General features: G+C 33.7%; 1 protein-coding gene across 1 annotated transcript; it reads right to left on the bottom strand.

The window, feature by feature from the left end:
- Positions 1 to 241: 241 nt before the first annotated feature.
- Positions 242 to 8,887, bottom strand: LOC127101314 (cytochrome P450 CYP82D47). Its single transcript, XM_051038688.1, has 2 exons — positions 7,705 to 8,887; positions 242 to 1,051 (listed from the first exon to the last, which is right to left on the bottom strand). The coding sequence occupies exons 1-2, from the start codon at positions 8,662 to 8,664 to the stop codon at positions 428 to 430; spliced, it is 1,584 nt and encodes a 527-aa protein (XP_050894645.1). The 5' UTR covers positions 8,665 to 8,887; the 3' UTR covers positions 242 to 427.
- Between the last annotated feature and the right edge of the window lie 9,731 nt (positions 8,888 to 18,618).

The following is an 18,618-nucleotide window of genomic DNA, read 5'->3' on the forward strand; positions in this document are numbered from 1 at the left end:
TCATCATTTAGTCATTCAATATTAATAAAATATAAAATTATTTGGACAACCTACAACGCAATCTAACTTAACCCGAGAATCAGTGGATTTACCCAAACCAACCTATTAATATAACAAATGATTATTTTACTTCATCAACACCGAAATTTCATATATGAATTGAATATTAAATTTGATCAAACCTAATCCAGACCGGCTCCGGCTCATGTACACCCTTACTAAAATGTTTTTAAATTTTGGATATAGAATCAGAGAGGTTTTGTAATCTCTAATTGTATGCTTAATGATACATGTAATCATTGCTTATGCATTTATACTTTTGTGTATAATTTTGTATGATAAATGACATTAGACCCCACTTATTTAAATTTGTATGATGAATACCATTGCCGGAGATGCTCTCACCGTTACTCCTCAATCATTAACTTTAACTAAAAGCTTGGGCAGACAAGCGTGGAGTGAGAATGACTTGGAGAGGAGAGGCTTTGATTATGGTGAGTCCATTTTGTTCAGCCATATCAACTTGTCCTTCATCAGGAGTCACTATGTCAAAACCATGCAACAAAGTAGCAAGTGTTATTTGCATTAATTGAAGACCAAATGATATTCCCGGACACATTCTTCTACCAGCACCAAATGGCATCAACTCAAAATGCTGGCCCTTCACATCAACATTCTTGTGTGTTGTGAGAAATCGCTCCGGTCGAAACTCCAATGGATCAGAATATAACGTAGGATCTCGTTGAAGTTTCGAGAGGTTGGTTAGGAGACGCGTGCCAGCTGGAATGTGATATCCACCAACAGTACAATCTTCAATGGACTCATGAGGCAAACTTAGTGGTGTGGGTGGGTACAAACGCAGTGTTTCCTTAATAATGGCTTGGAGATACTCTAACTTATTTAAATCTGATTCCATTATCATCTTTTCTCTACCGATTTGTGTGTCTAATTCTTGAATGGCTTTGTTTAGAACTTCACGGTTGTTAAGAAGTAAAGATAAAGTCCAAGTTAAAGTTGCTGCTGTAGTGTCTGTACCTGCTAAAATGAGTGTCTACAAAATACATTGCAATAATCATTATAGTTTTTTTACTTCTTTATCAAATATAATTAGTTATTAATAATTGAAAGTTATAATATTAATAATGTCGAAATGAATAGTAAAATTTGCAAAGTAAAGATAAAGAGCTCAATATCATGACATATAATTCACCCATGTTGAAATTATATTTCCTTAAAAGAAAAAATAGATTATGAAACTAAGAGTCACTAAGTGAAATGTTAATAAGAGTGGTAGTTGAGTATTTTAAATAGATTAAGAATGTGTAATAAATGAAAGAGATAGAATATCAATTTTATTATATTATTCTTATTATTTATTGGTGTATTTGAATGATCATAAATGATAATTGAGATAACAGTAAATTGAGAGTAATGTAGATAGTTTTAATTGAAGGATACAATTAAAAGAAAAAAAATGAAAATTGTATCGTAAATTAAAAGCAACACTTATATTGAATAATTTTTTTTTTAATGTGATATTTATTTTGGGAATGGGGAAATATTGCTTAACTGAATTGAAACTAACTTTTTAATAATAGAAATTTTCAAATCTCTCTCTCTCTCTCTTTTCACAGTTTCAGATATGGTATCAAGAGCTTGACTCGATTAATAACCATGAAATATCAATTGGAAGATTATCAGATTAGTGGAAGTAATATTCCCATATTATGTGATAATACTGATGCCATCTATTTAACTAAAAATCCAGTTCAACATTCTAGAACCAAGAACATAGAGATAAAACATCATTTTATAAGAGATTATGTTCAAAAAGGTGTAGCAGATATACAATTCATTGATACAAATCGTCAATAGGCTGATATATTTACCAAGCCTATTATAATAGAAAGATTTAATTTCATTAAAAAGAATCTGAACATGCATTTTATAGAAGATTAGTGATTGCTTCTAAATGGAGGATACAAAATTGATATAATCATAAGTCACTATGATCAGAAGCTCTGACAACTTCTGATGTGTAGTAACTTCTGAAGCATCTCAACCTCTGATGCTCAGAGCTTGATTAAATGTTTCTGATGGCGTGTAAGTGTTTTTTCTGTTGAAACTATTTTTATGTTGTCCACTTATGTATCACAAATTTGAAATTTTTAACTTGGTCTTATGTTTGTTAAGTTTTTAGTTTATGCTTATTTGCTCTATCTCCGAGCTATACCAATGTTGGGATATTGTTAATCAAACTCAGAGGGAGCTTACAAAACTCAGACCCTGAAAATTTTAACTTGGTCTTGGAAGTACAAGGGGACTTGACTACTCTCAGGTTGTGAGAGTAACCAAGATAATTCTTGTGTCTCTACTTTACTTTACTTGTTTCTGTATTATATTCCATTAATGTCAACTCTGATACTCTAAGTCAGATTCTGGTTCAGAATCTGATAAACATTTTCAGAAGTAAACCAAGGTTTATTAGTCAGACTCTGAACCAAGTGTTCAAAATCTGATTGAGATTCATTATAAGCCAAAGAAGAAAAAGCTTAATTAAGAAAAATCCAACACAATTCAACCCCCCTTCTTGTGTTTGTCTCACCTTCAAATTCACCCTCCTTTAAGCCTCAAACACATACATCAAAAAGTTCCTCAACCCTTTTAGAACCTTCTTCAAATAGTCATTCATATTATTCAAACACCATTCATAATATTCCTCCAGCCTTTGTAACCACTATTGACAACAACTCTACACCCTAAAATAACTCACCAAGCTCATCTCCTCAATCTTCACAATAATCCTCTCATCGTGAACTTTCACCTCCATAAAGTTTACCTTTTCTACATCCCAACAATACTCATGTTATGGCTAAAATGAGAAAATATGGTATAGTTCAACTATGAATGCATCTCATACTCCTCTTTACTAGAATGGATCCCATATCTTACAAGGTTACCCTCAAAGATCTCAAATGGTTTGTGAAGTTGCATGGCTCTGATACATTAAGGGGGAGACCTCTATATGGTTTTGTTGTTTGTATCTTAATCTTTAATTTGAATTTAGTTTTATATTTGAGTCTCCTCTTCAATTGTGCATCTTCAAGGATCGAGTTTTGGATCCGTATTTTAGCATGCATAATTCAAATTGTTTGTGTTTGAGTATGAACATTATTCTTTAAATCAATTAGTTGAGTTTTTGGAACAAGAACCGTAATTGATGTTGATTCAAGTCATGTCAAAAGTAAAGTCTTACAACATTCTTGAAAATTTAAATTTTTTAGATTTTGGATGCGTGATTCAAATCACACAATCCCTTGAATCGAATCAAACTAGGCAGGGAAGAATAAGGATTTTGTGTTTTCTTATGAGTCGAATCACAATTTGTACATGTGTCAAATCACAAGTCCCTCTTCAGCCTCTTCCATGTTTGAGTCAAATCATGGCCAAACCATGACTCAAATTATAGCATGTGTGAGTTGGATCATGATTTATTCTTGACTTGAATCACGAAAAAAGGGGTCTCTCTTTAAGTGCAGATCTTGTTCCACATTACTTTGCCACTTGACTCAAATCCCCAAATGTTCTTGACTCAAATCAAATATGATTTTTCACTTCTTTTTGTGCTTCATCTCCAACACTTATAAATCAATTTTACTCTCAAATCTTTAATAAAGTTAGAAAACACATTCTTTCATTGATGATTTGAAAACTCACAAACCACTTGTTCTTTCGTTTTAAAAAGAGTTTTGAATATTTCTTGAAGACTTGTAAACGTTTTCTTTCATTTCTTCTCTCATTCTTTTTCCATTGTTGCAAGAATCTGAATCTCATCTTGAAATATTCTTTATTGATTTAGGAGATTTATTTTGTATTTAACATTTCTTTGAAGATTTGTGTAAGATTTCAGAGGCTTGCAAGAGTGTGTGGTGTTGTGACTAGTTCTCACAATTCCAGTGGAAAAGAAAAATGTTCTTATCTCTAGGTTGACCTTGGTAGTGCTGTGTGGAAACCTACGAACAAGGTATGAGTTTTTTTCAATCTTCAGACAAACCAGCACTGAAGATACTGGCGAAACTGTATGGAAATTTCAGTAGACGGAGACTTAGAAGCAGGTTGTTGGGGATGGTAGATTCAAGAAGCGGTCTTGAGTAAAGTCTTCACATAAAGTTTAGTTCATGAAGTTGTGTACAAGCCAAGATCTAGAAAAGAAGAAATTTAATTTTGAGCATTTATTTTTGGACTAGTGATTGTACGAACTCTTGCAATATTGTTACAATTCATAGTAGAAGATCAAGGAGTTTTCAACGGATAACCATTGGAGAATGGATTAAGCATAAATTAAGGACGAGCATACCAAACCATTATAAATTTGGTGTACTCTTCTTTCTTTCTCTCTCTCTCTCTCTCTCTCTCTCTCTCACACACACACACACACACACACACACACTCATTTAATTTTGTAATTGAACGCATGAATAAGTTATTTTTATTGCTTTCTAGAATTGCATGCTGATAGGATTTTTTGTTTAATAGTGATTTCTTGCATAAGTCTTAGGTTTTGTAAGAATTGGTAATTCAACTTGTCTTAGTGTGGATTAAGTATGAAGCCTTTGATAGTAGAATATTGTACGTGATTGAAAATAATTCGATAACACATCTTGTGGAATTGAATGATTTTGCAGTATGATTAGTTTGTACTTTGGTGAAATTCAATAGTTGAATTTGATACATTGTAAACTGATTAAACACATTTGTTCTCAATACAAGCATAATCTCTTTTATGCAATATTTTCATCCGCCATGCAAAACAAAATCTATTTTTGAAACGTATTAAATCCTTTTTGAAACAAATTTTTAACTTGGAACATATATTCACCACCCCTCTAAATCATTCATAGTCCATATTCTCACCCAATAATTAGTATCAGAGCTGGTATTTTGATCAAGTCTAAGTGACTAAAAAGTTTGGGAATATGGGTGACAACGATCCGAAGGAAGGGTATAATAAAGCACTGATATTTAAAGGAAAAATTATGCTTATTGGAAAGAGAACATGTATGTTCACTTAATGTTTGTTGGCAAGAATCTATGGGTAGCAGTTACTGACATGCCTTTTATCCCTAAAAACAAATTCAATAATGTTGTTAAACTCCCAAAATATTTGAATGGTGATGAAACCAAAAAGACTTCATATGACTTGAAAGCAAATAATATACTTATAATCGTATTAAGCGCCAAAGTATATTACTGTATCTCACCTCATAAGACTTCATAAACTATGTGGAACGCTCTTCAAACTCTTTATGAAGGTACTGAAGACATTAAAGATTCTAAAAGCAATATGTTGATAGAGGAGTACTAAATTTTTCGTATGGAACCTGGAGAATCCGTAGAACCCATGCATACTCATTTTCTCCATTTAATCAACAAACTAGACAATTCGAGAAATACTTTTTCTAACAAAGATTGTGCTAACAAAATTTTGAGATCTATGTGTAGGGAATGGAAACCAAAGGTAACAGTTATAAAACAGTCAAATGATCTTAGTTCTTTGAATATCACAATTATTTGGAAAGCTTACCGAACATGAGAATAAATTGAAACGGCTCACAGAAATCGAATTAAAGTCGAAGAAGAAAGAGAAAGTAAAAGAAGAGAAATGGGATTTATCCTTTGAAAGCTTCATTATCAAGGACAAATAAAAATAAGGACGAAGGTGACAATTCTGATGAAGACTCTTCAAAAGAAAAAGAGACAGGGTTATTTGTCAAACGCTATAATCAATATATGAGGAAGCATAAGCTCAAATATTATGAAAAAAATCTAATTAACTTCAAAAAGTCTCATCCGCACAAGAAGGAACATAAGAGAAATTAAGAAGATGTCACAAGCTTTGAATGCAGAAAATCGGGTCACTATAGAACCATGTGTCTGAGTCTCAACATTATGAAAAAAATCTAATTAACTTCAAAAAGTTTCATCCACACAAGAAGGAACATAAGAGAAAATAAGAAGATGTCACATGCTTTGTATTAATGTTGTTATTTGCTAACTTTACTTATGCAACAAGTTTAGTTTTAAATTATCGTAATTGGTATGATTGTTTCTTTCTTCTCTATCTCACATAGTTACACTTAATTTATCCTAATTGCTCTTAATAGTTTTGATTTCACTGTGGTCATTCAGTTTTTTTATGTACATCAAAATAATGTTTTAGTTGCAATAAATTTTTTCTATTTTATTCACCTTACATTAAACAATTTATTTTGCATTAAACTTTTTTTTTGCATAAGAAGTTACATATTCATATTAGTTCAAATTTACGTTTATGATATTATATTTGGCGCCACGGATGAATCTCTTTGCAAGATGTTTGCTAGTATCATGCAATGACTTTTAGATGTCTCTAATGAGAAAGTTTACCTACTTCTTTGAATTGCAAATTAAGAAAATGGAAGATGGGATATTCATGGCCATACAAAATCTTTACTAGAGCATCTAAAGACGTTTGATATGCAAAACTCGAAAAGCATCTCAACTCTATGGCAGCAAATGTGCTGATAGACAAAGATGAGAATGGAGTAGAGATTAACATCACCAAATATCAAGGTATAATAGGAGTACAAACATTATGGTACATTAAGGGGGAGACCTTTATATGGTTTTGTTGCTTATTTGTTAAGCTTTAATTTGAATTTTGTTGTATATTTGAGTCTCATCTTCAATTGTGCATCTTTAAGGATCAAGTTTTGGACCCGTATTTTAGCATGCATAATTCAAACTGTTTGTGTTTGAGTACAAATAGTATTCTTTAAGTCAATTACTCAAATTTTTTTGAACAAGAACCATAATTGAGATTGATTCAAGTCATTACAAGAGCAGAATCTCAAAACATCCTTGAAAACTTGAAAACTTGAATTTTTGAATTTTTGAATTTTTGGATGTGTGATTCGAATCACATAAAACCTAAATTCTCTCTCTCTCTCTCTCTCTCTCTCTCTCTCTCTCTCTCTCTCTCTCTCTCTCTCTCTCTCTCGCTCTCTCTCTCTCTCTCTCTCTCTCTCTCTCTCTCTCTCTCTCTCTCTTCTCTCTCTCTTCTCTCTCTCTCTCTCTCTCTCTCTCTCTCTCTCTCTCTCTCTCCTCTCTCTCTCTCTCTCTCTCTCTCTCTATCTCTCTCTCTCTCTCTCTCTCTCTCTCTCTCTCTCTCTCTCTCTCTCTCTCTCTCTCTCTCTCTCTCTCTCTCTCTCTCTCTCTCTCTCTCTCTCTCTCTCTCTCTCTCTCTCTCTCTCTCTCTCTCTCTCTCTCTCTCTCTCTCTCTCTCTCTCTCTCTCTCTCTCTCTCTCTCTCTCTCTCTCTCTCTCTCTCTCTCTCTCTCTCTCTCTCTCTCTCTCTCTCTCTCTCTCTCCCCCCCCCCCAAATTATCTCCTATCTTGAAATCTTTGTCCGAGAGAATCATCTTATAGCCAAATAGTGATTGAATCACTCAAGATTCTTGAATTAATAAAAAAATTAAATTAAATCTTATCCAACATTTAAGTTATAAATATTTTAAGCAAATCTTTGACTATTTCAAATTTCACTCATTTAAAATAGATCTTTGAGATTTATAATATAAAAGATCTATTTGAGACTATTTAAGTAAACCCCTTTTAAAATATTCATAGTATCATTAGACTAAGTCAAGGTTAACAAGTGACATACCCAACAAGTAGCTTTGATTGTGGTGTCGGAATCACAACCGTCAAATTCTTGATCATCAACGGTGGAAAGGAGCACGTCCATGAAGTCATGTTCGCCGCCGGCAGTTTTTCTATTCCGTTTATGTTGATCAAGCCAAACACAAACGAACTCATCTAACAATTTCGCGATTTTCTTCATTTCCTTCTCTTTTCCATCCAAGTCCAACCATCTCAAATACGGCATCGCATCAGATACAACAAACGAACCGCCCAGATCGAAGAAATCCCTCAGAGTTTTTCTTATCCGTCGATTCTCTTCCTCGTCAACATCAAAACGTTTTCCCACTACCATTCTAAACAAAACGTTAATCGCTATGTCCCCAAACCATTTTTTCATTTCCGTAATTGCCCTTTCAGAACTATCCTTGTTCTTCTTCACCTTTGTCCAAAACGAGTAACTCTCTTTCATTGCTATCTTCACCTCTGATTTCATTACATATTTAAGCATATCTATTCGTTGTGTGGAGAGGACATGGACGGTGGCGATTTTACGTACTGTACGCCAATAAGAACCATAAGGGCTGAAACCTATCATTGAAAAGTTATAACCCATAACTTCAAAGGCTAAAGATTTGGGACGTGAAGCAAAAGCTTTGTCGTTTACGGTAAAACACTGTTTCGCCATTTCATAACTGCTTACAACTAAAGTTCGATGAACACCCAAACGTAAGGTGAATATGGGTCCGTATTTGTCGGCTAATTTTCCTAAAGTGACGTGTGGTGGCTGAGAGCTACCTAGAAGGTGGAGGTGTCCGATCAAAGGCCAAGCTCCACGGACTTCTGGTGGTGGTGGTGGTGTCTTCAAAGCTACAGCAGTATTAATATGGCTTCTACGTAGCAAAAAGAGAAGGAAGAGAAACAGCAGCGTGGCGCATGTTGTAACTGCCACGGTTTCTAGTGAAAGTATATTATTCATGTCCATGGTGTTATGTGATATGAACTTCTCTGTCTATTGATTTTACAAACAGGGAGTAAACAGAAGATAGAAGGGGTTACCTAAAAAGGCCTAAAATATTAATGTTCTTTTGAAATGCACATTAGCAAGATTTATTTTTTTGGGTAGCATGATCCACACTTGTCGATGGAGACTGCGGTTCACTAGAACCACATGTTTGTTAACAAAATGACGTTTATTTTAGAATCTTATGTGCTTATCTTAAAGTTAGAATCTAAATTACACACTTATTTATTCAAAGTCATGATAATTAGATTTTCAAAATTATTGAAGTATTAAACTCGGTTTTCCTTTTATTATGATTTTGATGAAAAGTCACTTATAATATGGTATATGAAAAGTCAATGAAGCACATAAGTCAATGAAGCACATAAGTTTAATATGGTATAATATGCTTATGTTAAATTCATGATGGAAAAGTCAAAATTGTTGAAGTATTAAACTCGGTTTTCCTTTTATTATGATATTGATGAAAAGTCACTTATAATATGGTATATGAAAAGTCAATGAAGCACATAAATTTAATATGGTATAATATGCTTATGTTAAATTCATGATGGAAAAGTCAAAATTGTTGAAGTATTAAACTCGGTTTTCCTTTTATTATGATATTGATGAAAAGTCACTTATAATATGGTATATGAAAAGTCAATGAAGCACATAAGTCAATGAAGCACATAAGTTTAATATGGTATAATATGCTTATGTTAAATTCATGATGGAAAAGTCAAAATTGTTGAAGTATTAAACTCGGTTTTCCTTTTATTATGATATTGATGAAAAGTCACTTATAATATGGTATATGAAAAGTCAATGAAGCACATAAGTCAATGAAGCACATAAGTTCAATATGGTATAATATGCTTATGTTAAATTCATGATGGAAAAGTCAAAATTATTGAAGTATTAAACTCGGTTTTCCTTTTATCCAACTATCACTCTTAGTTCTAGCTTACACTCTATATAATGTTCTCTTTCAATTCGATGAAGCATTATACTTTTTCATCTTTTCCATCATGAATTTAACAAACTACGATATGGTATATGAAAAAAAAATTGATTTTCTTTTACTTCCGCATCTTCTTTCTTCTCCCGCTCGTGTTTCCTTTGCTACTTTCTTCCATGGCAAACCACGATGATCCTTATTATCTTCTTTCTTCCGATCATCCTGGGATTATTCTTGTTTCACAACCTTTAATCGGCGATAAATTCAACTCGTGGCGCCGTGATATGTTAATGGTTCTTGATGGCAAGAACAAGACTGGTTTCGTGGACAACACACTTCCAAAACCAGAAGAAAACCCGCCTCAATAACATTCTTGGATGCGCAACAACAACACAATTTCATCTTAGCTTCTCAACTCAGTGTCCAAAGAAATTTCTACTAGTATCATTTATGCTGCAAATGTTGCAGAAATTTGGAAGGAGCTTCAAGGTATTCAACAAAAAATGGTCCTTGGAATTTTCAGTTGAAAAAGAATCTTCTCAATTGTATGCAAGGTTCATCCAATGTCAGATATTACTACACACAATTTAAGTCCTTGTGGGAGGAATTGGGAGAGTATCGACCCGTTCACACATGTAACTATGGTGGAGTTCAACATGTTGTGGATCACTTTCAAAATGAGCACATTCTCATATTTTTGATAGGACTCAATGAATCTTTGAATCTGGTCTGTGGTCAAATTCTTCTCATGGATCACTTACCTTCTATCAATGTTGTATTGTCTATGGTCACTCAAGATGAGAAACAAAGAGAAGTTGCAACTACTTTGAATCTTATTGGAACTCTCATTTCTTGTGTTGTTCAAGCTAACAACTCAAAGATCTTCAAGAAAGATAGGTCAACTTGTGCTCATTATGGTGTTATTGGTCACCTAAAGGATAAGTGTTTCAAGCTTTATTGATACCCTCTAGGATACAAGAAACCTCATAGCTTTAAGACATCAAACCAAAATAACAATGTGACTGATCATGGTAATGCAAGCACTGGATCTTATTCTGATATGTCTTCACAAAGTTATCAGCGGCTAATAAACTTATTACAAGCTCACATGTCCAAAGTTGGAGCTTCTGAGGCAAATGCTTATATCAATTTAGTCATAGGTATGTTTGTTCCACTATTGACTCTCATAAATCACTATGTGCAAAACCTTGGATAGTGGACTTAGAAACTACCTCTCACATATGATGTGATACTTCTTTGTTTGATTCTTCCAAACCTTTACTTAACATGTTTGTAACATTTCCTAATGGAAATCATATACCTGTAGAAGCCATATGTAACATTGTTCTAAATGACATATTAGTTCTTCAAGATGTCTTGCATATTCCCACATTTTATGTGAATCTCATCTCAGTAAGAAAACTACTCCTTAATCCTCATCTAAAGTATATTTTTAATTCTCGTCACTTTTCTACCCTGGACACCAAGCAATCCAAGATGATTGGCGAGGGTGATCTCAATTCAGGTTTGTACATCTTTGGAGTTGATGATGTTATACCAATAGCTAGTTTTGATAATGCTCATAATTCAGTTTCTTCTTTTCAGAATGCCAAACTATGGCCTCATAGACTAGGAGACTTGTCTGATTCCATGTTAAAAAGTGATAGTCATAAGATTCCTTTTGATGTACCTTAGACTTTAGTTCAAATAAATGTACCATATGCGCTTTAGCCAAAATCAAAAGGCTACCTTTTAATTCCAATAATCATTTTCCTGCTCAAAGTTTCGATCTTATACATTGTGATTTATGAGGCTCTTATGGAAAAACTACTTATGATGGCAAAGTCCATTTTATAACAATTGTTTATGATTTCAGTATATTTACTTGGATTTACTTTCTATCCAATAAATATGATGCCTCTATCAAGATTCAACAATTTTTTTGCCTTAGTCAAGACTCAATTTGGTAAAGTCATCAAAGCTTTGAGATCTGACAATGCAAAAGAACTTTCCCTGACTCAGTTTCTTCAGGAACAAGGAATAATTCATCATTTTCCTGTCTTTATAGACCTGAACAAAGTTCAATAACGGAGAGGAAACATCAACACTTACTAAATATGGCAAGATCCTTAATGTTTCGTGCAAAATTTCCCATCAGGTTATGGGGAGATAACATGGCCACAACCGCTTTCATCATAAATAGAACACCTCCAATAGTTCTAAAGGGTATGTCACATTTTGAATTGTTGTATGAAAAAATGCCAAATAACTTTGAGTTCAAAGATTTTGGTTGTTTATGCTATATTTCCACCATACCACAACATAGAAACAAGTTCACACCAAGGTCCATTCCATGTGTTTTCTTAGGTTACCCTGTTGGTTACAAAGGGTTCAAAGTATATGACTTGGTATCCAAAATGGTGTCTAGGGACATTGTTTTCCATGAGGATACTTTTCCTTTTCATTATGTACCTGAAAATAGTGAACATGTTAACCTTTTTCACAAATTAGTCTTTCCATATAAAATTTACAATCATGAATCAAATGAATATGAGCCAAACATCATACCTATAGAAAATAATCCTGAACATGATTTGCATATACCAGTTCCATCTCAAACTGTGCTTGTTGTATCAAATCTTGGAAGGTCGATTAGACCATTCAGCAGATCATTCACTATTCACAAATGGATCAGGAAACTCTATGGTGGCTCTGTAAAAGGAGAGATAAGCAAAAGAAGGATCACAATAATCATCATAGATCCATAACTATATTATTGAATGTCATTTCCTATTATGAGTATAAATATATGACAAATAGAGACTCTACTAACTCTATATTTGATTCTTTGAAAATGAATCATGAAGGAAATGAGACTAAAGCCTTGGCTTTAATCCAGAAATATGAGTCCTTAACAATGGAAGAGGATGAAATGGTTGACGAAATGTTCTCAAGATTTCAAACTCTTGTGGCTAGATTGAAAGTCTTGAACAAAGGCTATACCACTGCAATTCATGTAAAGAAAATCATCAGAAGGCTACCTAAGAAATGGAGACCAATGATGACAACACTAAAGGTGTCAAAGGATTTGAACAAGACTACTCTAGATGAACTTATAATTTCTCTGAGAAGTCGTGAGATTGAGCTGGAGGAAGATGAGCCTCAGAAAAAGATGAAGTTTTTGGCTCTAAAATCCAAAAGTAAATCAAAAAAGGCCAAAACTCTTTAAGCTAATGAAAAGGAGTCTGAAGAAAGTTTTGACGAAGATGATGAGCTATCACTACTCTCTAGAATGATCAACCATCTCTAAAAGAAAAGGCAGACAAAGTTTAGAAGTCACAAAAGAACAGGTGGACATGATGAGTCAACCTTTGCATAGAGGAAGTCTGGAGTTGATCAAGATGTCCCATGTTTTGAATGCCAACAACCTTAGCATTACAAAAATGTGTGTCCCAAACTTATGCCTAAGAAGAAATTCTCCAAAGAAAAGAAAAAGGTTATTATGGCTACCTGGGATGACTCAGAAGTTTCAGAAGATGATTCTGAAGAAGAACAGGAATACATGGCACTAATGGCTAGCTCAAAGGCATCTAAATCTGGATCAGAATCAGATTCAGACTCAAATGAGGTATTCTTTAATCTAACTTGCTCTGAAGTTGAGTTTTGTCTCACTGAAATTCTTGAAAAATTTTAGAGTCTTCAGAACAGACATAAGTGTTTGAAAAGAATCTATGTAGTTGACTCTGAAGCCCATATTGAGCTGAAGAAAGTGTTGAAATAATATTTGTTCATGCCCTTAAAAGGTTTTGATGATAACAAAGTATTTAAAGAACAATAGGGTTTACTAATGGTTATTCTAGTGCGCATGATCAAAAGAAATTAACATTGATACAAATAAAGTTAATCATTTAGAAAAAATATTAAAGAGAAGTAAAACGGTTATGTATTTAAAGGATCAGAACCATGCTTTCAGGATCTGAAGTCATGGTACATCAAGGTTTCAAGCCTATCAAAAGACTCAGTTCCATAAAAAAGTGATTCAGACTCTGATTGATTAGAATCTATAAGTTATTCATCAGCATCTGAAGGCTTTAGACTCTGATCTCGATCCATCCTCTGATGACAGCTCATCTTCTAAAAGACTGAAGAGCATCTAATCTGTACATTATACCAAAGCAGTATTGTCATATCAAAGTCCGACAATTCTTGACAATAGTCTATTAGGGTTTTGTGTTGCAAGGCTCAAGAAATAAATATATGATATCTTCAGTCTGCTCTACCTGTTGGTAGATATCTAGTACCTTGAAAGTTACTGAGAGCGTTTCTGTTATTCAATGGACAAACTTGCTCATTATGTTCAAACTCTCAAAAGGCTATTTTTCTAGTCCTTTAAAAAGGAAGTCCAAGGGTATGAAGAAGTGTTGAAAAATGATTGATCATACTTCTTCAACAAGCCTGCTCATTATGTTCAAACTCTCAAAAGGCTATTTTTCTAGTCCTTTAAAAAGGAAGTCCAAGGATATGAAGAAGTGTTGAAAAATGATTGATCAAGTTGATCATCATAGGTTCATTGACTTTGGTTGAAAACTCGGAATATACTGAAGATTCAAATACTGTGAAAGTCTTTGAATAAGCTGTCAACAAAATCATACAACATAAATATGATCTAATACAAGAAATAACACTTATGTATATCTGTTAGCTTGTAACAGTAGGGTCTTACGATTTCTTAGCTTTGTTAATCTTAGAAATCTTGAAGACATCAGGATCTATGTTGTAACTATGCACCACTGATAAGAGTATCAAGCGTATTTGTAATTACTATTCTAGACTACTAGTTAGAATATGTAAGAAGTCTCTTGTCGGGGGCTTGAGCAAAGAAGTCTCTTGTTGGGTGCTTGAGCAAAGAAGTATTTTTCGAGGTTTGATTGAGCATCGAAGTATCATACTTGCGGGAAGAGCAGGAAGTCTCGAACAGGTTGTTGAGGAGTTGAAGTCTCATGCTTGAGGGAAGAGGAGGAAGTCTCTTTTCGTGGGATTAATCATGAAGTCTTGAACGGGTAGTATAGGCGAGGAAGTCTCTTTCTTGAGGACTTGAGAAGAAGTCTCTTTCTAGTGTGATTGTACAAATTGTAATCTGAGTAACTATAGTGAAAATGTCGTGTGCCGCAATGGGACTGGACTACTCTGTATTTGAGAGGAACCATGATATATTGTGTGTCTATTTATTTACTTATACATTTAATTTCCGTTGTGCAACAAACTCTGAATTTAGACTCTCATCTAATTCAACCTCTTACTTGTATCAGGATCTGAGCTTGACACCTTAGGTTCTAAAACAAGATTAAGAAAAAGAAGAAAGTGTTTCACTGTTGTGACTTACTTTGGTATCAGACTCTGAACGTGGCTCAGAATCTGATGTTCCAGAATCAGAAAGGAAAATATATTTTTAGGCATACACAATTCAACCCCCTCCCTATTCCTCCTTCTGGTGTACTTTTCTCACCTTTAGTTGGTATCAGAGCCCAACTATGCTTATTTCACTTCATAGTGAAACAGAAAAGATCTGGTGAGAAAAATCTACTCAAGCAGTAATTCAACTTTCTTTAAAGTTTCCTCCATTAGTTAAAAAATGGAAATTACAAAAGGTAAAGAAAGTTCAGCTAAAGGAGATCAATACAATTGTTTCTACTCTAAGTCACTTGTTTTATGAGTATGAAAGGATTTTTAATATTTAAGACTGACATGTGGGACAAGTGTGCTTGTTGAAGAAATTAAGAAACCTTTTCTGCTTTGAGTCATTTGTTTTTTGAGTATGAAAGGATTTCTTAATCCTTAAGAATGACTCGTGGGGTAAATGTCCTTGTTGTAGGAATTAAGGTTTAATCTTGATTTTCTTGTTTAAAAGGAAGACTAATATGATTTCTAGATCCTCAAAAATCAAGAAAACCAGAAGAAGCTTTTGTTTAAGAAGATTCTAATGGGAATTCTGATGATGAGGAAATGGACTTCCTTTTTCAAGAGATTCCAATAGCTGACCAAGATTAACAAGGAAATCTTTTGTAGAAGCTCTAACTTTAAGGGTTTATATTCCAAGAACATGTAAGGTTATTAGAAGATCTGCTACAATTGCAATAGGCCTGATCACTCATGAAATGATTGTCCTAATCTACTAAAAGACAAATCATTTAAGCAAAGCCTTCTGAAGGAAAGTGTTAGAGCAAGCTCAAGAATGGTCTTATGGAAACATGTGATGAACTTGATGATGAAGAAGATTCAGACAGAGAAGCTGAAGAAGCCAACTTTGCATTAATGGCTCTTACACTCTCTGATTTAGAGCCTGAGTCAGGTTCTGGCTCTGAATCTGAAGAAGAAGATATGGTATATTCTAATCTATCTTGGTATGATATTATTCATGAACTTGAGGTTCTTAAAGAAGAACTGAAATCTTCTAAAGAAACTGTTGAGACATTGGAAAGAAATCTAGTTGCTCCCTAAGCAGGATATGTCTCTCAAAGATTTCTTAATAATAGATCTTAACAGAACTTTTCTTGCATCCATGATCTATGGAGTAAGAAAGAGAAAAATAGATGGTTTAGGCTTTCATGAAATGTGTGATTTTTTGAACCTTCACATGGAAGAATCTTTCAGAACCATCTTCTTCAAGTCGTGTTTATGACTTATTAGTGTCTGATACTTAAGGGATCAAAGTTATGAACCCATCAGAGTCAATAACAGAGAAGTCAAAGGTTCTGATAGAACTAGAGACCTCGAGGTCAAAAGTTATGCAGAAGTCAGAACCTGAGATCTCAAAGTTAGTGGTTTTGATGAAACTAAACACTATGATCCAAAAGTCAAAAAGTCAAGGGAATTCAGTAACCAAGACTTCTGGATCTAAGATTCTGAAATGATTAGAAGCTAATGTCAAAGCTTATTCATGACATAATTTCTATGAAAAGAAAGTCTGAAATTAGGATAGACATTACTCTAAGGCAAGGGCACATATTAAGAAAAGGCCTAGAGTAACAAACATAAAAGGACCCGTAAGATTATGGGTACCAATATGTGAAATTGTGTTTGCAAATATGCTTAAAGGAAAAGTTAGTTCATATTTCCTAATACCTGGGAAATAGATGACTATATCCCTCAACAAAGAAAATCATGCATTCCTAATCCTAATCTTGAAAGAGAAAGGAGATGCGGAATCCCGAAGAAACCAGAAAGACAAGCTCAACGGTACTAGGAATATTGTTGTCCTCCTATGGTGAACTGGTGCTTCAGACTTGTGACTTTATCTCTTAAGTTTATCTAGTTGTCTTTAGAAATCTGAGATGACTTTTGGTTGTGACAAAAGAAAATTGTTGGAATAAGAATATTCCCCTTAAACAATATCGAAAGCTATTTTGAGGTTGTTCAGATTTTTATCTTATCTAACTTCTTTGAGGCCTTATATCTTATTAAGTTTCCATTTGTGTGCACGATTTCAATCAGATCCTAGAGAGACTCACTTAACAGGTATTAATAGAATCTTTAGGTATCTGAAAGGAACAACAAATCTAGGACTTCTTTATAAGAAATCTCTAGATTATAACCCAATTGAATTTTGTGATGCTGATTATGTTGGGGATAGAATTGAAATAAAGTCAACTAGTGGAAATTGTCAATTCATAGGTGAAACCCTAATGTCTTGGGCTAGCAAGAGACAAGTAAATATTCCTCTCTCTATAGCAGAATCAGAATACATCTCTGCTACTAAGTGTTGCACACAACTACTTTTGATGAAATATCAGTTAGAGGATTATCAAATTTGTGGAAATAATATCCCCACCTTCTGTGATAATACTGTTGATATCTGTCTAACAAAGAATCTAGTTCAGCACTCTAAAATAAAGCACATTGAGATTAAACATCACTTCTTAAGAGACTATGTTCAGAAGGGAGTTATAGACATTAAGCTTGTTGATATTGATCATCAATGGGTTGACGTATTTACAAAACCTCTAGCCATTGAAAGATTTAACTTCATCAAGAAAAATCGGAACATGGTCTATATTGATTAATAATGTTTGTGTCTGATCAGAGTATCAAAGTCTGATGGTGCTCAGAAGAACCTTCAGTCATAATCTAGAAAATTGTCTCTGATTAAAAGTGGCTTCTGAAACATTATCAGACTCGAAGACTCTGGAGGTGGATTATTTGTTTCAGATTGCATTCTCATTCTTGATGATTATCTAGTACAAGAAGCTATTCGGGTGAAGAATATGGGTTAATGATGTGCAACTTCTTGATTTATGTGATATTACCCCTCTGTCATCAACTCATGTTTGCTCACTTGTTTTCTTGTGTTTATTATCTAAAGATATTCCTTGAATGGTCTTAAAGAAAAGACAGTGCCTTGAATCTTTCTGACAAATCATTTTCTATATCTTTAGAAACTTTTTTGTTATTGTTTTGCATCCTTCTTTTCTTTCTTGCATCCTTCCATCTCTAAGATGGCATATGGATCTAACTCTGGAATGAAAATCAATTGGTTGTTATCATTGAAGGACAAGTTGATTTTAAAGAAATTATGGCTCTTGGCTTTGATCTTCAAAACATTGTCAATCAAAATAGTTGGGATAATTTCTTTGATATGGTTTATGGATCCACTTACCCTAACCTAATCAAGGATTTTTGGGTAAATGCTTCCATCCATAATCTAAATCTAGAATCTGTTATTCTTTCAACAATATTTGGTGTTCCTATCACCATCACCCCCACAACTATTGCTAATGCAATAAATTATGAGGAATAAGGTGTGGTTCTTGATATTCTTATTTGGGAATATTATTTATCTCCTCATCTTATCTTTGAAGATCTCTTAGACCTATCCAGAGTTTCTAATCTAAATTCTAAGGCATTAGTCTGATAACAACTTTTGATCTCAAACTTCCTACCAAAGAACAAGAATCTGACTTCTTTGGATATTAATGAAT

The sequence above is a fragment of the Lathyrus oleraceus genome, chromosome 7 (genome assembly GCF_024323335.1).
Source record: "Lathyrus oleraceus cultivar Zhongwan6 chromosome 7, CAAS_Psat_ZW6_1.0, whole genome shotgun sequence".
Taxonomy (NCBI): domain Eukaryota; kingdom Viridiplantae; phylum Streptophyta; class Magnoliopsida; order Fabales; family Fabaceae; genus Lathyrus; species Lathyrus oleraceus.